General features: G+C 41.0%; 1 protein-coding gene and 1 long non-coding RNA gene across 2 annotated transcripts in view; one reads left to right on the top strand and one right to left on the bottom strand.

Moving 5' to 3' along the window:
* Positions 1-10639: 10639 nt before the first annotated feature.
* Positions 10640-16158, bottom strand: LOC109118607. The gene is made up of 3 exons (XR_002025964.2): positions 16141-16158; positions 13585-13627; positions 10640-10834 (listed from the first exon to the last, which is right to left on the bottom strand). It is a non-coding gene; the product is annotated as an uncharacterized LOC109118607 (long non-coding RNA).
* A 2795-nt stretch (positions 16159-18953) lies between these two features.
* Positions 18954-22937, top strand: part of Znf721 (zinc finger protein 721) — a 62205-nt gene continuing 58221 nt past the window's right edge. Inside the window, exons 1-3 of the mRNA XM_010641623.2 lie at positions 18954-19034; positions 19278-19370; positions 20525-20617. Of these exons, the coding sequence (XP_010639925.2) occupies positions 19333-19370; positions 20525-20617 (131 nt within the window). The 5' untranslated portion in view covers positions 18954-19034; positions 19278-19332. The remainder of the gene's footprint in view (positions 19035-19277; positions 19371-20524; positions 20618-22937) is intronic.

Raw genomic sequence — 22937 nt, 5'->3', positions numbered from 1 at the left:
TCAAGATAGAAAAAAAAAAAAAAAAAAAAAAAAAAAAAAAAAAAAAAAAAAAAAATTCAAGGCATAGGTAATTGACAAACAAGAATGACAGTTTCTGATTACCTAAATGAGTCACAATCCAGAATCCGTGAAACAAAAGCAAACTTTTACCTCCTTCTGCTTATCTTGGTCGAACCTTCAAATGCTCTCAACTTGCTAGATGTCTGATACACCAAATTTGTGTTCCCTAAAATGAAAGGTTGAATTCTAAGGGACAATGGAGGTTGAGAGTACAAAAAATTTATTGAGAGAGATAGCTCTTGAGAGACAGGAGGGGACCTGAAGGTGGGTTGCCAATGAGGGCCCATTCCTCAACGGAAGTTCTATAGAGTAAAATTGAGAGATGAGTACAAAAATCATGAGGCGGGTACAACATAGATCAAAACTACTATCAACAAATAAGATTATAAGGATAGCCATTTAAGTATTATTGATCCAATGGGGAAGCAGTTCATGTAGCAAGTGTACACTGAAAAAACAAAGACCTTTTTAAGAATGGATGAGTCAGGAGGTCTTGATACAGAAAACTTTCGTATACAATCTAAAAAACCTACAAAATGTTAGGAAAATGTAAAGACTTTTACTGTCTCGAACAACAATCTGCTTTGTTTAGTTCAAAATTAACAGACACTAGAGGCATTGACGGTGAAATGGGACATCTGGCCTCATCCCTAATTTTGAAAACCCCCTTCCTATGCACTAGAATAGATAGCTAGATGAATCTTGAGGTAAACTCCCTAACTGCAAGGAATTATTATGTCTGGATTAAAGTTAACTGTCTTGTTACTGTAATTTGTACATGGGTAATGTGAACTGACAAAATGAAATGCAATCACCTGAATGAAATCATAGCTGTAAAACCTATAAAAGCTCCAACCTAGTAGGAGGTCAATCACTGGCACTGACTTTTTGAGTGGGATTTGACCTTTGCTGGCAAAACAAACTTTTTATTATTTTACTTCCATTCAGCTCATCTCTATGCGCATGTCACTTGCCAATTCCTTCTGCAGCACCACCTTGGTGACTGATGTCTGTTTAGACTTTATTGGACCATATGACATCACTCATCTCTTGGGGAGGTATGTAGGACTGGTCATTCTATCTTTATCTTGAGGCCTGGCCTTCAACAGATGCACTTCCAGCCACAGTTGTAGTGTATTCTCATCCTCTGCACTGACTTCCTAGCTCTGACTGCCTATAATATTTCTACCTAATTTAGCTGTCTATAATATACATAATGGAGAATGACAGCACCATAAGGAAGAATAAATTTGAGTTAGTTATGGGAAAATGGATGCACTTGACAACATAAATTTAAGTTAAATCAGACACACATACAGTATCACATGGTTTCTCTTATGTAAAAACCTAAAGTATAAATAATTTAAAAAGTAAAGTAAAAGATAATATGAAATAGATTCTTCGCAAATGGGAGGGAAACTAGTAATGGAGGGAAGAGAAAGGAAGTGAGGGGAAAGGGGCAGTAAAAATAATGAAGATATACTAGGTACATGTACTAACCACACGTGGACAGCAAACTGGTACTAATAAACACAAAACACTACATATTTATGGGGTACAATGTGCTGTTTTGATGCATGTATGCATTTGAGAGTTCTTAATGAAAGGTGCAGATCTAATTAGAACAGTTTAACAAAAGAAATATAATCATGAGCACTGAAAACTGTAGTACAGGGCTAGTGCTGAAATACCTTGATATCCTTGATCCTCCTCTCCTTGGCTCTAAGGAATTTTTCTGTTCAGAGGGGCAAGAAAGGGATTGTATTTTTTATCCTTTATATTATTACAGGTGGGTTCAGGCTGAGCTGTGCATATTTGAATGTACTATTCTCTCCTTGTCTTCATGGATGAACAACAGAGGTCCACAAAGAGAGAGAATGATAATCCATATACTAGAAAGGTGGATAGCAGGCACTGATATGAGTCCCTCCTTCAGTTTTTGCCAATTATCTTGTATTCAGAGGATCCCCAGATATCATACCGATAGGTGTTTAAGAGAGTACAGACTGCGAAAAGACAGGAGAGAGGGAGAGAAGGAGGGGGGAAGGGAGGGAAAGAAACAGACATCAAGGAAACTGAGTGAAATTAGGAATTCCAAAATGTAAGGGAATAATACTCTGGCAAGATCAAGAATGAGTTCTCTGGATCTGGAGCCTTCTTTCTGGAGCCTCATTTCCAGAAATGAGAACCAGAAACAGAACCAGAAAATGCCTGTTAAAGTGGGAACATATGTACATGGGTGTGTGTGTGTGTCCTTAATAGAAAGGTAACTTAGAGTTAATGATTAAGTAAAGGGGACACGTGTACGGGTGTGTATCTGATGCAATAATATAGTGATGTTAAAGTGGGAACATATGTACATGGGTGTGTGTGGGTGGGTGGGTGCGCAGGCACATGTGTGTCTTACATACTAAACAAGAGTCCTTAGGTGGGTGTCCCTTATCTCCCCTGCATTCTATCAGGTGGATGAGGGAAGCTGTTTATCCTGTATCTTTTTTGTTACAGGACTCTTCAGCGTTCTGTTAAATCTTCTTGATAAATTCTTACGGTAATTGTGTTTCCTGATACCTCTTTCAATATAGCTTCTCTCTCCCTCCTTAGTCTTTCTGATTGCTCCAACGGTAGAGTATACCTGTAGAGGCAGAATCTGTAAAGAATCTGTAATAAAGCTTAATGAGACCCAAGATCTGTCTTGTAAAGGTACAAGATCCCAATGATGAATGTAACTACTGTATACCTAAAATGTACCAATAAACTCAATGAGGAAAAAAAAAATTCACATTAGCTCCCCCGCAAAAAGCTTAATGAGATCCTATTCTATCCTTTTTCCTACCTATAAGCACATCCCCAAAGATGGAAACTGGAAATTTCTGAGCAAATAATTACCAGACATGGGAAATGAACATGGGCACAAGGACTGTGCATGTACCGGCTGCATAACCTGCCACTCTTCCAGCGTGTTCCTTATTACACTGTGACCTTCTGCTCATGGAATACAATCCACTAAACTCTCACAAAACAAGTTTTGTGACTGAGCACAAATGTTTTTAAAGGTGGGAAGAGAGTTAACTATTTTAACTTCTTGTTTGTTAGACATTTTAAAGTCAAATTGAGACATAATTTTCGTGCTTTAAAATGTATCTGTAAAAAGTAGACGAGGATTTACAGCCGTTTATTATTAGAACTAAAATCCTAAAAACTAGATTATCAACGCCCCGCCCACGCTCGAATTGCCGGGTTGCTCCTACAAAGCCTTAGGCCAGTATTTCCTAGAAGAAGATCCGCATCTCTCCGCAGGTGGACACAACCCAGGGCACAGCGGCCGCGACGGACTGTGACCTCACGAGAAGCCCTTCCTCCCGAAGGACCGCTGGTTGGCGCTAAGGATCGTGGGACTTGTAGAGCGGCTCTTCTGGGCCTTTACTGCGCGTGCGCCGCCCCGTCCTCGCTGACGTCTTCCGCCCGGAAGTTCCGGTCTTTGCGGCTCTCTGAAGCTCCTCGGAGGTGGCGGGCTTGGTTTCTGGGTCCCTTAGAGGTTGGTTAGCAGTTGGCACAGGAGCCCCGGCCTCGGCTGACCCTGGGACCTGAGATTTGGGTGGTTTGCTATCAGCAATCCGACTTGCAGGTGCGAGCCGCGGGCTGGGCGACGAGGAAGGCGACTTTGCGTGGGTTCCACAGGTGCGGGAGACACGGGGGTGTGACTGGGGCTGGGCTTTCATCATTTCTTTGTCAGAGTTAGTGCTGTCAGAAGGCCAGTGTGTACCGCTAGGTGAAAGACACTGCTTCCAGAACCTATGCGAGCAGGCGGGTGCGGGACTCTGCAGACCGTGGAGAGGTCGTGTTTTCATTCCTGCTCTTTCACTGAAGGATCCTTCCCTTAACCTGGGAGACATTCATTTTACCTGTCTGTGACATAAGCATAACAACAGTCGCGGTTAAATGCCGTCAAATTTCCAGAAAAATTGTGTAGTCTTTGCTCACGGAGTCTTGCTATGTAAGCAACTGTATTTGTGGCGTCTCCTTCGCAAGTGATTTTTTGGTTCCTTCCTAAATCGAGGTGCAGCCTTCCTAACACTCCTGGTTTTAGTTTATATATGAGCTAGTTTCCAGGGACAGTTCTATACGGGAAATTGAGGTACTGGATGATATTCCTATGTTGTTTGGAATATTTTGGTGTGGCAGTGCTCGAAGGAGGGCATCCTATAAGTAGGAATCCTACCTAGAAGGATACCCATCTGGTCTGAACACCCTCACTAGCACTTTAGAGTAGAGACAAAAGGGTCCCAGGAAGGAGAAGATTCTAACTTTGCATGGCCCAAGCAGTTATTGGTCCTGCTGCCCAGAGTGCACAAGATTTGAGTGATAGTTCTTCATCTGAAGCTTAGTGCTGTTGAAAGGTTTGAACCAACTATCAGGTGGGAGCAGTGAGCTGGACTGAGGATAAATCATGACCTAGCAGGATTACTGATTGGAGGGGGCATGAGAGTAGTGTTGGAGGCTAATACTGTCATATCTGAGAGGATCAGTCTGCAGTGCTTTCTGACCTTAATTCCTACAGACTGCCCAACTTCGTTGTTTCTAGAATCTGAGCTCTCAAAGTTAATCTGTCACCAAATTTGTTATCATAAGATGTATTGATGCCCCCTTTAGCCCAACAGTTCTTCCTGGTACTTAAGAGGGGTTTGCCAGGATCCTTCTGTCACATGTGAAAGGTTTAAAAAAAATTGGATTTGAGGTGATGTGTCTTGCCCAGGGTAACAAGATTTAAGATAATTTTTTAACCAGTATTATCCATTTTGCCACAATTTAGTCAAAACAGTAGGTTTTAATTTCACTTTTGAGATTGTTTTTGAAAAAAATGACACATCTATCTTTTTTATCCATAGTACTTTCTGTTGATTATGTGACCTCAAAATGTTACTAACACGTTAGTAAATTAACCACTTAAGGGCCGAGGATTTAGCTCAGTGGTTCGGTGGCCTGCCTTGCAAGCGCAAGGACCCGAGTTCAATCCCCGGTACCAAAAAAAAAAAAAAAAAAAAAAAAAAAAAAAAAAAAAATTAACCACTTAATGTGTTTTAATCTCTTGTTGAAAATCTTAAATTCACCAAGAAAATAATGAGCATATTTTTATTACTTAAAGTGGGAAAATTAGACTGCATGGAAGTTTTCTTCCATTTGTCCAGATTAAAGATGTTCATCCAAGGCTGAGGCAAGAGGATCATCACAAGTTTGAGGCCAGCTTGGGCTAACATAGTGAGTTCAAGGCCAGCCTGAACTACATAGGGAGATCCTGTCCAAAAAAAAAAAAACAAAAAAAACAAAAAGGATTTTCATCCAATAAAGTCTAGCATATATTTTGAATTTGAAATCCAAAATACACTGAACTCTTCTTGCTGCACATATTTTAGATAATGGATTCTCGACCTGTAACAGACTGAGTTTTTAAAAGAGTTTTTAACTGACCAAGTTTTTAACAGACTTTATGTTTTTAAAAGTAAACATTCTGGTCTTGGTGGCATGGGCCTATAATTCCAGCACTTGGGAAACTAGGGCAGAAGGATCACCACTAGTTTGAGGCCAGACTGGGCTACTTAGTTCAAGGCCAGCCTGAACTACATAGCAGGATTGTATCTTGAAAAAAAGAACCTCCCAACTAGACATTTTATGATGCAGAAAAACTTAAGGCACAATTTATTGATGTTCATACATTTGCTTTTTAGTGATTTATATAGCCTCTACCAGCAACCTAACTGAAGTTCACAAAGTTTTGTGATTTTCAGTACTTGTATATGTGGCCATGCAGTTCATCTAATTGCATTTCAAGACTTCTTTGGTACATAATTTTGTTAAAAAACAATAAGCAATGAGTATTAACAAACCAGCCAACACATACTGGCAAAAGTACTCAACCATTTTATTTGTTTGAAGTTCTGTGAATTCACATTTGATGGTGGGTTCAGCTGGGCATTTTTACTAGCATTGCTTGGATTATAGACAAGGCTTTAGTCATCTGGTACCATGGCTGAGGCTGGTTGTTTTAAAATAGCTTCATTCACCAGGCCAGCAATTTGTGCAAGCTTTTTGCTAAGTCCTAGGTCTCCTATAGGACAGCTCTGAGTTTCTTCACAATATAACTATACAGGAAAGCTAGCACCAGTGGATAAATGCTTCTCAAACCTGTGCTGGCATTGTATGTACTGTCCCTTTGGTCAAGACAAGTCAAATGGCAGATTCCAAGTCATTATCCAGGGGTACTTATGAGTGTTTGGATACAGGAGATACATGGGGAATCATTACTGGAATGGTATACCACAAGAAATATATATGATGTACATTTATTGTTAAGTTAATTAGATATCTTATAGGCAGTTAGGGCCAACCTTCAAGGAGTCAGTGGGAAAGACAGTTGAGACACATTCACTAAAGGTCAGCATTATAAAAAAGAAAAGTACTACACTTACATACTTCCCCAAGAGATAAATAACAGTGATTGATATTCTAAATAGGTATGAGTCACCTTGAGCAGGGATGGAAACCTCCCTCGCCCATTCCTTCCAGGGAAATCTTGTTTGTTCCATGTACAGTTGCTGTGTGACTAGCTTCCCCATTTGATCCCCATTTAATCAATATTACTTAAGTGACTATACTTGTAATCTTACTAGTTGATCATAGTTTTATCCCACCTCATGAGTCCCATTGGATCAATATTACCTAAACAACAATATTTGTAACCTTATTAGTTGACTATAGTTTTATCCCCCTTCTGTTTCTCTTAGAAGCTATCTTTCTCACAATAAATTTTTCCTGCTCTTAACCTTCATTATTCCTAGAATTCTCAAATTTCAGAGAATATGAATTCATGTTTTGGATATCTAGTAGGTTGGGAGTTACAATATTTCTCATTTGGATTATTTTGTTTATCTGGACTACTTGTTGCCTTATATCATTTGGAGATGGGTCTTCCACAGCCATCATTGGATGAAATAAGAGTTTGCCTTTATTTCATAGGTTTTACCTTTCTCGATTTTTGCGTCATAGACTTTTTTTTTTTTTTTTTTTTTTTTTTTTGTATTGGGGATCGAACTTAGGACCTTGTGCTTGCAAGGCAGGCAGCGGAACCACTGAGCTAAATCCCCATCCCTGCTTCATAGATTCTAACTTTTTGTTTCATAAACTCTGGTTCTTGTCTTTTTAGATTCTTTTTTCATAAATTCTAGTCTTTATTTCATAGATTGTGTCTTTTGTTTCAAATTTGTCTTAAATTTTGCAAATTGCTTGTTTCTTTTATGATATATTTATTGTCCCTTGTTAAAATTGCATTTTATTCCCATTTTATATATGTTGCATTTGGACTTAGTTGCTGACGTTATGTTCTTTGTTTTATTTGAAAACAAGCACTAGAGAAAAAGTGTTAGCACACCACCTAGTGGACTTTAAATTTTAAATTTTAAAAATGCTGTAAGTGGATCTTTCTTGAGATTATCTTAGATAAAGACAGTGCAAGCTTTATCTGCCTCTTACAGATGCTAAACAAATAGTGGGTACTCTCTGCCATCTAGTAATTGCCCTTAGGGAAGCTGCCACTCTCGGAGCAGAGGATGGGTTTCTCCAATTGCCCACTGGTGAATCCTCATTCCCATTGAAGCCAGTGACAGATGGATTCCTTTCTGGGGACAGATCTCTGATGGCATAAACTAGTGAAAACTGAGGTGACAACTAAGGGGTCATGGTCAGGGCTACTCTCACAGTACTATGGAGCCTGAGGCCATTCTTTTTCACCCTTTGGAACCTGAAGAAGCAGTTTCCAAGACAATTTTAATCAAAGCCTTGACTACTGTTACTAAGTCTGAGGTTTTCCCTAGTCACCCTTCCCCTTTGGGTGCTGAGCGTGGGGTTTCTAGTCTAGCCATAATTAAAGCCTCTATGGGACAATACTCATCCCTAGCTAGTTTTTTTGAGCCCCCCCAAGACAGTATCCCTTACACGAAGGAATAAATGGAAAATACAGGAGTACTCGAGTTTATATGTGCTTTCCTATCAGTGACCCAAGACAGATCAAACAAACGAGACCTACAAAAGTTTTTCAGATGACCTGAATGAGTAAATTGAGGTCTTTAGAGGATTTACTCAGACCTATGAACTAGATCAGAAAGATGTAATGTTGCTCTTATCAAACATTGACTTCTAGTGAGAGGATGTTGTGACAGAGCAGAATAGTGCAGCTCATTCTATAGCCAAATGCCACAGCTCTGAGGCACGGAGGCACAGCTGAGCTATATAGCTCGGTGTGGAAGCTCAGGGTCACAGCTCTTGTAATTTGAAGACTTGAGAATCTGATGGTCATTAGGAGAGGTGGAGAAAAAAACCTTTGTTATGCTGAGCCCCTGGCGGGCTCAGAGGAGTCTGAGCACTCTATCAAAAATGATAGCCTACTTATATTGGGATCTGCAGCGTAGGTAAGCATGCTCAATGAAGCAGAGGGTGGAGTTTCAGAACACTCCTGAAGAAGAGGGGTGGAGTTACAGAATATTCCTGAAATACATGCTATGTGAGCATGCTCACTGAAGCTGGGGTGGGATGGAGGATGGAGTTATAGAACATTCCTGAAGTAGAGGGGTGGAATTATAGTATATTCCTGAGAGGGGTGGAGTTTGACAGAACCTTCTTGTGAAGGGGCAGAGCTTAACAGAACATTCCTGAAAGGTCACACAGTTCAAACAGTCACAAACCATTTTGATACATTGGGCAGGAGCCCAGCAGCACAGACTTACATTTCCAAAACAACATTCTGTGGGGGAAAAAAGTGGAGGTAAGGCAAGGGCCTATCTTATTGTATAGCACTTCTCTATCAGTTCCCCCCTTTGATGTGCTACTAGTAGGTACAGGGTCATAGGTGAGCTCTCACCAGTAACTGTTGTACTGAATGTCTTATGAGAACTTGAACTCTGTCTTGTGCACCTGAATAGACGGGTCAACCATTAAGAAGATGGGGACCAGGGTTCCAAGAAGAGTGGCAAACCATGTTGTCCAGTTATTCTAGGAGAAACTCCAAAACCCACTAGTTTGGGATTGTTCCCGGAACCTGGCAGCTTTGTCTTGGAGATCTTTTACAGCTGGATGAATAACTGCTGATTTGTTAATACAGAAACAGCAGTCTTCCCTGAGAAAGGTACAAGTTCTCCCCCTTTTTGCTGTTAGTCAGTCCAAGACATGGTGGTTTTGTAGAGTGACTCCAGCTAAAGAGTCTATCTCTTTTTGTAGGTCTGTTATAGAATTAGATTTTTTTTCTAAGCTACTAGTTAACTTGTGGGAAAGTGACTAGTAAGTGAAGGCTACAGGGGTTATGCCTGTGACTCCAGTCCCAATTCCTGAAGCTATTCCTAAGCCTACTATTGGGTATCAAGAAGGGAGCTTGTCATTGTTGGGTATGAGCCTCGCTGGGATTGGGAAGTCAGTATCTCCAGGGGCAATGCCCATCTTGGGGTTAAGATAAGCAAGAATACAGGTTCCTTTCCAGTTAGCAGGGAGGCAGAGGCTGGCGGAAGTCCCACAGAACCAGAAAATGCCTGGAGAGGACAGAAATGGTTGTGACACTATCGTAGTGTCTGATAGCTTTTATCTCCCTTCTATGCACTCAGTGTGAAGGCTGGGGCTGCTCCCATAAGAGTGGGTGCTTGCCCTGAGTGTGTCTGTTGAGTAGCACCTTGAGTTTTGTTCTCCCAGTGTAAGAGGATGCTGTTTGTGTCAACCAGTAACAACTCTTTTGAGCCTTTAAGATTGGGTAAGAGTATGCAAGTAGAAGGGGTTGGTACTACCATGATTCCCCAGAAAAAAACCCTTAAATGAGGGAGTTTGCACTCCTTACAGAAGTGGGACTCCACATTGATCATTGATCATTGATCATTGGGAGGTATCTAGTCTGGGCCGAAAGGTAGTTTTGGGAGTGCCTGAGTCAACCCATACATTAAGATTTTTGTGGGGTGAATGTATGATTAAGCGAAAATTACAGTTGGAGAGCAGTAGATGTCTCAGTGCCTCAGGAGGCCCCAAAACATCGGAGTGAAGGCCCTGTTCAGGGAGAGCCACCTTATACAGTGGAGGGCCTGAAAGCTGAGCTTAATGTTAGTAGAGGTAGGGCCAAATATAGGTCTGTGTTTTGTGGCCTGACTTTTCCTATAAAAGTCCTTCTTGAATGAAACAGCAACCTTAGTGGAAGGAGGGTTTCTAAGATCTACTGTTGGATGTTAGGCTGATGTGGACAATGCCCAAACCTGAGGTGAGACCAGGATGGCCTCTGTAGAGGTTGAGGAAACAGAAAGGTATAACTGACAGTCTTCTGTGAGACTGAGGTGAGACAAGTTTAGTAAGGCATGAACCAGCTCTAGGGTATTAGAGAAGTAAGTGAGTAGGAGGTCTGGGTCATTGTGTCCCAAGACCATCACCATGGAGAGTAACAGTAACAGGCTTTTAGTTATGGCTGTATCTATTAGGTTATGGTGAACAACTTATCTTTAAAGGAAATAGAGAAAGACAAGGACTAGGAGACTCCTATGGATGGTCGTGAGCAGTCCAAGGAGGCCTAGAAACCAAGGATGATAGCAGTTTATGGGGTGAATTTTAAGGTGTCCTAGTCAGCTCCTGGTGTGACTGGAGCAGAACTGTTGTCTGCTGATGATGTCTCTGAGGCAAGGTTGAGTCCTGAGGTCTTCCATCTAAGTTGAGTCCTAAGGGGATTCTTGTTGTCTGGATGTGTAGTCCAGGTGTCTGGGACCTTTGGGGGGAGGGCCTTTTTTACTTGAGTGTGATATACCCCTGAGATAATAACTGTAACTGTGACAGCAGTGGAGGTAGCAAGCATAGCAGTATATGACCCTAGCCAAATAGGGTCATATACTTTCCAGTCTTTAACCCAAACTGAATCTCCTGGTTGAAAGGGATGTGCTGGGTTCCCCATAGGGATGGGGGTTCTTTCTAAGAGTTTCATGAATTTGTAAAAAGATTATACCTAATGTTTACAACTCTAAGGCTATATAATTATCTCCTAGTTGTCTAACATCTCCCTTAAAATATCTAATGTTTGGGGGAGGTCTCCCAAACATGATATCATAAGGGGAATAACCTGAGGGTCCAGGTGTGCACCTGACTCTGAGCAGGGCCAGAGGTTACATGTCTGGCCACTCCACCCCTGTTTCTTGGCAATACTTAGCCAAGGTGGTTTTAAGGGCTTGATTCATGTGTTCTACTCTTCCTGAACTTTGTGGCCAATAGGCTGTGTGCAGATTCCATTTAATCTTTAGCCTTGGACAGCCTCATCCATGAAGGCAGACCTATTGTCATTTTTAGTTGACAAAGGAGTCCATATTGGGGAATGACTTCTCTGAGGAGGAGCTGAACAACCTCCTGGACTTTTTCTGTCCTGGTTGGTTTGGCTTCAACCTATCCTGAATATATTTGTGTCTAAAACTGGATTTCCTCTCAGTAAAGTCTATTTGTAAGTCTTCAAATGGTGATGTTCCTATGTGCTGAATTCCTGAATGTGGCAGTGGTCTCTGGAGAGGATTATTATTATTATTGTTTTTGTTAAGTTTATCAGTGCATTTTAGATACACAGTACAGTTACATTCATCATTCGGATCTTGTACCTTTACATGACTTATCTTGGTTCATATTTTTTCCCCATTCCCCAGCCCTCCCGTCACCCCCTCCACCCTTCCCTGTTTACAAAGTCATTGTTTCCATGTTTTCCTTTGCACATATTTTTTCTTTTCCCTTTTTACCTTTCCCCTACCCCTCCCACTTCCTATACTCCTTTAGACCTTTTCTTCCTGTTATACAATATCAGTTATACATTTTGATCCTTATTTATACTTTTAATTTTTCACACCAGAGAAAGTATTTATGCATGGGTGCCTTATTAATTTCACTTCAGAGTATGGCCTCAGTGTGCGTCCACTTAGCTATAAAAATCTCTAGTTTCTCATTCTTTTTTTTTTGGTACTGGGGATTGAACTTGGGTCTTTGCGCTTGCAAGGCAGGCCACCAAACCGCTGAGCTAAATCCCCAGCCTTAGTTTCTCATTCTTTATGGTGGAATAGTACTGTATTTTATAAAAATACCACATCTTTATCCAGTCTCCAGTTGATGGGCAGTTGGGCTGTTTCAAATTTTAGCTATCTCTAGCCAACAGTCAATATAGGGGAACTGATCAGGGTAAACTGGCTTGTCAGTAATGACTTTCCAGATTGCCTGCACAGGGTTCCATCAGGGGGCCACCCTATATTAAACTGGGGACAATCTATTTTGTGGAGGGTCCTCAACTTTGCAGGCTTCAGTCTAACTCCATATTCCCCACTAAATCCCTTCTCAGAATTTTTGACCATGTAGTCTAGGACTGTGGGTTTTCTGTAGTTGTTACCCATAGTGTATGTAGTGCCCTTGAATGGTGGTGCAATAGACAAAGGATGGGAGCCCCCCCAAAGGAGACCACACAGGTGTCTGTTTGGCTGCATCCCTCATAGGAGCTTAGGCACATTTTGGCTAAGGTGCATGAGTAATCAACTGCTGGGTCAGCCTCCCATTACAGGAGGTGTGTCACCATTGTGCTGTACAACATCACCATGGAACCTCAGGGTAGGACCCAATCAGACTCCATAGCCAAAGCTGTGGAGCTGCACAGACCAGTTGTGGAGGATCACACCCAGTTACACTCACTCACACATTCACCAATTACTCAGAGGTTAAAACATTCCTTCCCCCTTAGATCCCTGACTGAGGTCTCTGACTTGAGGCTCTGAGAGGTCATCAGACTCTCCTGTCTACTTGGACAGGCCTGACTGAGTTCATACTGGGCCCCTTGGCAGCTTTACTAAATCCTGAGGGAAGGTCCCCATCTGAAGTCTCTGACTCGAGTCTATGAGAGGTGATCAGACTCTCTTTTGTCCACTGGGACACATATGACTGAGTTCAAACTGGGGCCCTGGGGGCTTTACCATATCCTGAGGGGAGGTCCCTGACTGAGATCTCTCACTTGAGACCGTGAGAGATGATCAGACTCTCCTGTCCATTGAGACAGGCCTGACTGGGTTCCAAATGGGCCCCAGGGCTTTCCTGTATCCTGAAGCTCTGAAGGGGTTTTTTAGTCCACCTCTTCTCCCAAGTCCAGTCAGGAGAGGCAAGTGTAGTCTTCAGTCACCCTCACCCGATGAAGGGACCACCAAGCTGGGTGGAGGCATGCTATCTGGTTCTTCAGAGAGGGATTCTGGTGGCCACTCTCTAACTCTGAATGGGTAGCTCAGAGGGCCAGGTTGATCATTTTCCCAGTCATGGAACCAAGTGTTGCAGCAGAGCAGAGCAGAGCAGCTCAGTGAGATAGCTAGGTGCCACAGCTCTGAGGCATAGCTGAGCTGTACAGCTCAGAGTGGCAGCCCTGGGTCACAGCTCTCATAACTTGAAGACTCAAGAATCTGATGGTCAGTATGAGAGGTGGAGAAATACACCCCAATAAACATTGCTAAACATTACCGTGATATGTTTATATCGGTCATCATCAAAAGGCGTAAGTTTTCTGTGGGAAAACAAGTTTTTATTAAAAGATGCTTTGGATACAAGACTAAATTAAGAGACAAAGAGTTTCATACAACTGTGACACTCATTCTTGCTAATTTCATGGTGTACCAAATGTATTCATGCCTTGCAGTGCATGGGTCTTCTAAGATGGTAATAACCTTTCTTGACTCAGGTATCTGACTTTCTCTTGCATTCCAGCTACTTGTGATGAGAGGCACATGTCAAGCCAGCATGAGATCACTGGTTATATAATGGTTTTTATATGATATATATGTTGTATGTGTCAGTACATGTAAAGATGCTTAGGCATCAAATAGTCCAAATAATGCCACACACTAAAATTAGAGGCTAGACATTATAAACTTCTAAGGTACATTTATAGGCCAGTACATTCTCTTTAGATGGCATCCTATTAAAAGATAACAAATTAGGTGAGGGTTTTCTTTGTGTCATTTAATGTCTTGGATTAGATGGTGGTGTTTGACTAAAAGACTATTCTATGCTAAGATAGACATTTAAGTGTGTTACAAAGATAGTGCCATCATGATTGTCATGCTAACATACTATGTGTGGCTCTTGATATCAAGTTTTCTCTATAAAACTATATAACTGTTGTCTCTTAACATTCTCCAAGGATTCAACTACTAAAACAACCATGGTTGATAAAATAATAGACTTCTATTTATATTTCAAAGTGCTTGATATTCAGATAAAAGTATAATAGTTAAGCTTACTGCTTCCACTGCAAAGCTGATGTCATTGATCTTCTCTTCTGGGTGTTCAACAACTAAAGTTTAGAGACCAAAACTAGTAAGGTAACTGGGCTAAAATAATAGCTAAGGTCAACGAGGACTCAAGACATGAGAGAACCTTTTCTGCAGAATCATACATCTTTGGTGAGTCACCAAACCTCCTGAGGGAGTTTGCTGTATGTCAGAGGCCAAAAGTCAATAAATATACAGTGTGCGTAAGGAGGGTCACCAAGAGGGGAAATGTTTCTCACATTTTCACTGAAAGCAACATGGTCAAGCAAGGCTGTGACCCATCATGACAGCTGACACTGACTGAAGAGCTGAAAGGCTGTGTACATTATTCCAAAGAAATGCCTGCAGAGACCTAACTGACCTTGATAGATAGCAAGAGGTTAATTCAATTGATATGGGTCTCACTTTTTTTTTGAGGGGGTTTATTTGAGACAGGGTCTCACTATGTAGTTGAGACTTACCTGGGACTCACTATGTAGCCCAGGCTGGTCTCGAACTCACAGTGATCCTCCTGCCTCAGCCTCCTAAGTGCTGGGATTACAGGTATGCATCACCATACCCGGTTGATACAGGTCTCACTTTAACTTTGTCTTAAACACCCATAGTAGAAAAATATAACTAAGGATACTAAGTTAAGACCATAAGAATAAAGGTAGATATAAAAGGGGGCTCCATTGCTGACATCTTCTAGTAGTTTCCAGCTACATTGGTAGCTGACCACTGTTATGGGTCATTAAAAAAATCTGTGGTAAAATGTTTAAGAGCTCAACAAGAGTTTTAAAATTTCTTAGCTAAAATCGTCCTTCAAATTGCTTCTACTTAGAGCTAAAACTAGAGAGACTTATAACAAAATATCAGACTTATAGATAACCTCCATCAGTAAAAGAGTTTTTAAGAGCCAGTGGGTTACAATTGCTATTTCAGTCTCTTAAGGACAGGTTCTAAATGTAGTTCTTTCCCCAACCCGCCTTTTCATTTTCCTGCACAAGCTTGGATTATACATGCTGTACTTTCTTGAAAAATTTGTTGATTCTTGCCTAGATGCTGCCAAACTCCAACTGATCAAACAGATGGAACCAATGACAAATGAGCTAGACCTCCTCTTACTGGGATCCATCAGACCAACCTTGTAAAAAGTTTATAACTGCTAAACTACAATATAACTTCTACCTGAGGCCCATTAGATTAGCTTTCTGAAGAGGGTCTCTCCTCCATCAATCCTTCTCAGCCTGAAGGAGGTAGAAACTATGTCCCATTTCCCCTAACTACAGTTTGGGATACTTCTTCAGAGGGGGGAATATTGTAGACAGCTAAGTTAATTAGATATCTTATAGACAGTTAGGGCCAACCTTCAAGGAGTCAGTGGGAAAGACAGTTGAGACTCATTCACTAAAGGTCAGCATTATAAAAAAGAGAAAATACTATATTTACATACTTCCCCAAGAGATAAATAACAGTGATTGATATTCTAAATAGGTATGAATCACCTTGAGCAGGGATGGAAGCCTCCCTCGCCCATTCCTTCCAGGGAAATCCTGTTTGTTCCATGTACAGTTGCTGTGTGACTAGCTTCCCCATTTGATCCCCATTTAATCAATATTACTTAAGTGACTATACTTGTAATCTTACTAGTTGATCATAGTTTTATCCCACCTCATGAGTCCCATTGGATCAATATTACCTAAGCAACAATATTTGTAATCTTTTTAGTTGACTGTTGTTTTGTCCCACCTTGTACCCACCTCACCTTGTGGCTTTGCTCAGTAGAACGCCTTTGAAAAGTGGGGTGGGTGGGTGACCCACTTTCTGGCCCCCTTAGAATTCTGTCTCTCTTAGAAGCTGTCTTTGTCACAATAAATTTTTCCTATTCTTGACTTCCATTGTTCATAGAATTTGTTCTTTGATTTTAGAGAACATGAACTCGAGTTTTCAATATCTAGTAGGTTTGGAGTTAACAATATTTCCCTTGTTTGTTTGGATTACTAAATCACATTTCCCATGTGTAATTATGGGTGAAAATTGTTGGATTTCAACATGCGTATTTTTCCATGAAGTTTGAGTGTACAAAGGTAAGAACTATAGTGGAAAAACTCTTTTGGAGTCCGTGGGTGTATCTCTGTATTAGTAGGAAAATACTTTATACATTTCAATTTTATTTCTAAAGCAAAAATTTTAGTGAAAGCACTGTGTTTGCCCTTTTATTTCTTTGAAGAATGTCAATTGTTTGTAGGTAATTACTATTTTTACTTTAACCCCAAAATGAATTTTGTTTCTAATCTCTACCACCTACTTGGCTTATGGTTGTGTCTTTAGTAGGGACTTTGACAACCTTATTTAAGACCTAAAGGGCTCTTCTCCAATAGGAGCTTCTTTTTCCCCCCTTTTTTCTTCTTTTCCAGCTCATGTGTAATGTTTTGAGCAGGAGAATTTAGGACACAGCCACATGCGTTCTCTTATGCCTCCACTCTGTTCACCTCTAGTCCCAGCTATGCTTCCAGAATCTTCTGTGCATTTCCAAGAGCAACAGAAATGGAATAAATCTATGGTGAGTTATTTATTCTTTTTGTTTTAGATTATATTTAATGAACTTTATGGGATCTGGGAATTAAGGTGGAAAAGTAGAAAAGCAAGACTGAGCCTCAGGGAAGTATACGTAAATAGTTAGTAAATAGATTTATCAGACTACAAAATTTTAGAGTCTTCTAAGCTTAGTGTAGGTTTGTCTCTAGTCTTTATGATATCATGGCAAAAGGCAGTCTTCCTTGTTAGGTGACTCACATAATCCTGAGGGTAAGCATGCTGGCCTCTTACGGAATCGGGGATTTGCTGACACCTGAGTCTGGAACACTATCTTAATTGATCACATGTAAATGTGTAAAGGTGGCTTTTTTAAAGTTGATAAAATAGTGTGGTCCTAGACAGCTTTTGGCCAGCCTGGAAGATCAAGTCATCTTCTGTCCTGAAATAATTGTATGCACATTTTACTCACCTTGTGTGTCTGTAGGGTATGCAGCAGGCTGTGCTAAGTTGTACTTTTTGGTAGATTCTGCTCATTGGTACTTTAACCTACCCAGTGAATTCTCAGTTCGTTTCTTCAGAAGCTCACTAGTACCCTAAATTAGTTAAACTCACTGACAAATTGACACTGCTCTTTGATGCACAAAAAAATCTTAATTTTAGAGTTCACCTTTTTTTATTATTAGTATATGTGTGTAGTACATAATGTTTATATTCCTTGTGGGGAGTTGGTACATGTAACTAATACATCTTAATTCCTTTTTCATCCCTCCTTACCCTTACCTGATTTTTTTACTCAGGTTTTTGGTGTCTGAGGAATAATTGCCAAACCCAATGCCATGAAGTTTTTTTCTTAATTGAACATTTTAAATATTTATTGTTTGTATCACAACATGTAAGATGATTGTTATTTCTTTGTATGAACCAATAGTCTAAACTTAAATACTGCATGTCTCAAATTGAAGTGCTATCTTTCATCTCTAATAATTTTAACAGTGCTCTGACTGCTAGGTTCTCTTGACTAAGCATGTTACAGACCAGCCCCCCTCCAAGTGGAAATCATTTCCACCTCAAAGTTGGTCCTCCTGTAAGTCATTCTTTGTTGTCCTTTGAGGGTTGACTCTAATACAAATTTTACTGGACTCTCATTATTTGTGCCATGTGTTTTAGAAGGTAAATGATGTTCACTTTCTTATGTACGCTGGCAGTTCTTTTGGATTTAGGAGGGAAATACAAGGATGTCTGTGAACATAACATTAATCTGTAGGTAATTTGCTAACAGCAGTGAGCAGATGAGCTATTTATTATTGGAAGTGTGTTGAGTAAGTCAGAATCATTCTATAATCAGGTTGTCAAATACCTTTACTGCCTTTTTCTCTCATCACAGCTCAGGGCTCCTCACCTGGGCAAAGTGTCTTTTGTATTGTACTTCTTTTAATGTACTGTGAGTTCTTTATGATTTCATGAGTGGACTCTTATGGCCTCTTGTTCCTGAGACATACTGTTTTGGAAGATCTAAACATGTTTGGCTTTTCTGTGAAGCACAATCTAATAACATGGAAAAATGTGTTTTTCTGCTTCCTTGTTTCTGTGACTTACCTTGAACTTGTGTCTAAATTGGCTGAACACATGATTGCAGAAGTGTGTGTGCTTCATGTCATCTCAGCAGACCACATGCTCCTTAGTGGAGATTTCATATCCTGGCTTTAATCCTGGTATCATGGACATTTCCAAGTCTGTGAGAAACTTCAAGATGGTATTTTTAGTGATTAACAAACCAGTGCTCAGATAGGATGTTTCTGCCTTGGTTTTTCTTTCTCTCACTATACAGAATACAGAACAAGCTCCCTCCTTTGCATGCATGCGTGTACATACACACACACACACACACACACACACACACACACACACACATCTCCCTGAGCCTGAGCCTGAGATATTGTGTTCTCAAGATCCCAGGGCTGATGACTTGAGTGAAGAGAAATGTGCCATTACAGGGGTTGGTGTCATTTGAGGATGTGGCTGTGGACTTCAGCTGGGAGGAGTGGCAGGACCTGGATGATGCTCAGAGGAACCTATACAGGGACGTGATGCTGGAGACCTACAGCAGCCTGGTGTCCTTGGGTGAGTGATGAATCAGTAACTTCCAGGAGCAAGTGCTTTCTTCTCAGTGTATAGAACAGGTAAAAATGACTTCATGGCATCTACGTTTAAGAGTCCAGCCCATGAAGGATGTGTCACTGCTCTCTAACTAAAGACCCTTACTGGCCCCTTTGTGGCACAGCTCCTGAAGCCATACTGTTGGCTTTCTTCAAAAGCCTTGAAATAGCAGTGTGCCAGAAGTCCTGTTTCATTTCCCACTAACAGGGCACAGAAATCCTAAACCTGAGGTGATCGTCAAGCTGGAACAAGGGAGACAGCCATGGATGGGAGAAGGCCCCCCAAGTCAGACTTTCTCAGGTCAGTTATATCCTGGGAAGGAGGCTGGGAGGCACAGTGTCCAGTGATGGGGCTGTGCTGGGCCACTCATGGAGAGTTTTCTCCTGTTCCTATAGTGGGGCTGAGGGTCAGATGCCTTTGTTGACATCTTGGTGGAGCTTCTCAAGCCTAGTTCCACCTCCTCCTACTTTTCTTAGACTTTCTACAACTCTAGTCACTCTCTGGATCTTAGATTTTTTTCTTGGTGAGTTTTTCTGAATTCTCAGATGCCCCTTTTCCTTCCATTCCCAAGGCCTTTTTAAAAAATTAGTGCATTTACTCATTCTTTCTGTACATATTAACATTAAGCAACTCATAGGGGCTGGTGTTTTGTAGTTGTGTAGATAATGATAATTAAACAAATATATCTCCTTTTAGAGAGCTTATGTTCTCTTAAAAGATAAAACCCAAAGAAATACAAAGTTTGCCTAAATAAATATATACATACTTCAGGAAAATAAAAACTTGTATAAATATTTTAATACTAAATTCATTGAGACATCATGACATTAATATGTTACCTTTGGCCTCTACAATTACAGGAGGTGCTCAAAGTGGTGGCCATGAGCTTCCAGACCTTTATTAGTATGGCAAACTGCTGCCTGGGCAACCTTGGTCATTGAGATGGCTGCACATACATTTTCAATTTCTTCTCTAAGGACTGGCAGTGTAGCGAGTTTTCTGTGATATATGACATCTTGTAGGGTCCCCCATATGGGAATAGCACCATCTGTTGAAAAAAGCTTCATATTTTTTTTCTTTTCCTGAAATGTATATACATTTTTTTTGGTGGACTCTGTATATCTGTTGTGAGATAAGAGTCACAAAGAATGCTTTACCACGATGAAATAGAAAATGGGGTATTGTAGGAAGGGTTCTTAGGGGAAGCAGTTTTAGAGAGATAGTTGTTTATTTCACATAGCTTAATTTTGAGGTGACAGTGTTCCAATTTATATAATATATAGGTGAATATACAATCTAGAATAGAATATGTATCACTGGTAGACATACAACTTTGGAAATCAGTAGCTTTGAGGGAAGAGGTTTGGAAGTCAGACTTGTGTGTCAGGATGTCAGAGTTAGGGTGTCAGGGAGGACTTAACCCAGGCAGAACTGTTAACATTTCCCATTAACAGGGCACTGCACCCCCAGCCCAGAGGAGACCATCAAACTGGAGCAGGGAGCACAGCCATGGATGGGAGAAGAACCCCCAAGCCAGACCCTTTCAGGTCAGTTATGTCCTAGGAAGGAGGCTGGTTAGAAAGAGCTTAGCTGATGGAGCTGTGCTGGGCTGTTGTCAGAAGTCTCTTCCCCAGTTCCCACAGTCCTGAACTCTATATTGAGCAGCTCAGATTCCTGGGTGGGAGTGGAGTTTGAAATTAGCATTTTCTCCTCCTAGTGGAAATCATTCTAAAACAACAGAATAAGGAATGTACAGGAAACTTCATTTTCTGTGAAACGGAGACAGATGAAATGCCAGCGCATAAAACAAAGGCTTCAGAAGCAACTTATCAACAAGCAGGGGTGCAGCAGGCCTGGGGAAGGCCAGCTTATTGGGATGGTGGGCACAGCCCAGGTTGCAGAATCAAGATGGGTTGGCCAGGTGGTGGACTGGTATTGGGGTTCTGAGAAGCAGAAGATACCAGGTTAAATTTGGAATTTGAAGGACATTCTCTTTATCCAGGATGGGGAAGAAGAGACTTGAAATCCCCCACAGATTCCTATAGCCATTCCCAAGGGAGCAGCAAAGACTAAACAAATGTAGATACAAATCCTTGCCCCCAGGAAAGATTCATGCTTAGGATTTGGGCAAGGAAGTGGTCCTGCTATGCATCCAACTGTAGCTGATCTGAGGAGAGATCTAAAGGGTGAGAAAAGAAGCAGTATAAAATACCCGCAATTAATAAGAAAAAATGTAAAAAAAAAAAGAATAAGAAAAACAAATGGCAGATGAACAGTACTGAATCTTAAACTACAACCAGGCAGCAACTGAATAATTTGACTAAATATTTCCTTAGATACTAAAAGAAGAACAAAAAGTTTTAAAGAAGCAGAGAAAAACACAATATTGTAAAAGGCATCAAATTACTCATTACATTCCCTTTAGGAGAATAGGTATATACTTTCCATAAGCCTATACCTGTTATTAATATTTTAAAAGTTTATCCAGTAGAATAAGAAGAAACTTCCTTACCTTTGCATAGGCATTCCATGAGAAATGCTTATGTGTGGTTCAAGAGTACGTTTGTTATAATTGATCCTTTTAGATGTCCAGAAAGCGGAAGACCCGAGTGAGACCAGCCAGGACAGTCCAGACAGACAGCTGTGGCAAGTTGTGATCACCAACAGCAATATAGCAGAGGAGAGAGTTGGATTAGAAAGAACATTTGATTTGAGCTCAAACCATATTTCAAAGCTGGTTATAAACAATGGAAACTACTTAGGAATGAGGACTGAAGAGTTTATTGTGTATCAGAATGTGCTCCTGCCTCGTGTGCCTCATGAGATGCTGGATGCCCACAGTACAGTTGGGAAATCCCTTGGACATCCTGACTATCGCAGTGAGGATCACAGGATTCAAACTGGGCAGCAGAATTTTGAGTACAGTGGAGAAGTGAAGGCTCTCAACGCAGAGGCGATACTCTTCATACGTAAACGGGTACATGTGGGAGAGTCCTCCTGTGAATATAGTGAACACGGGCAAGCTTGTGATGAGTCAGCTTTCATCATCCGAGAAGTGACTCAGGTAGAGAGGGAGGTGCTGCACTGTGACGCATGTGGGAAGACCTATTCAGAACCTGTACTCACTAAGCATCAGAGGATGCACACAGCAGAGAAGCCTCACATATGCAGTGACTGTGAGCAGTTATTCATTAAGGAAGCATACCTTACAGCTCATCAGAGGAAACGCTCAGAAGAAAAGCCCTGTGAGTATAATACATGCATGGAATCATTTTACCAAAAGTCAGACCTCACTTCACAACCTAGGACTCACACAGGAGAGAAGCCCTATGCATGTAATGAATGCAGAAAATCTTTCTACCGCAAGTCGGACCTCACTGTGCATCAGAGAACTCACACAGGAGAGAAGCCCTATGAGTGTAATGAGTGTAGGAAGTCTTTCAACCAGAAGTCAAACCTCAGCAGGCATCAGAGGACTCACACAGGAGAGAAGCCCTATGAGTGTAATAAATGTGGGAAATCTTTCAACCAGAAGTCAGACCTCATTTTGCATCTTAGAATTCACACAGGAGAGAAGCCTTACGAATGTAATGAGTGTAGGAAATCTTTTTACAAGAAGTCAGACCTCACTGTACATCAGAGAACACACACAGGAGAGAAGCCCTATGAATGTAATGAATGTAGGAAAACTTTCTACCAGAAATCAAAACTTACTGTGCATCAGAGAACACATACAGGAGAGAAACCCTATGAATGTAATGAATGTGGGAAGTCTTTCTATCAGAAGTCAGATCTCACTGTGCATCAGCGAACACACACAGGAGAGAAACCCTATGAGTGTAATAAATGTAGGAAATCCTTCTATCA

The sequence above is a fragment of the Fukomys damarensis genome, unplaced genomic scaffold (assembly GCF_012274545.1).
Source record: "Fukomys damarensis isolate Sample0158 unplaced genomic scaffold, DMR_v1.0_HiC HiC_scaffold_35, whole genome shotgun sequence".
Taxonomy (NCBI): domain Eukaryota; kingdom Metazoa; phylum Chordata; class Mammalia; order Rodentia; family Bathyergidae; genus Fukomys; species Fukomys damarensis.
This window is presented reverse-complemented; position numbering and strand designations above follow the sequence as displayed.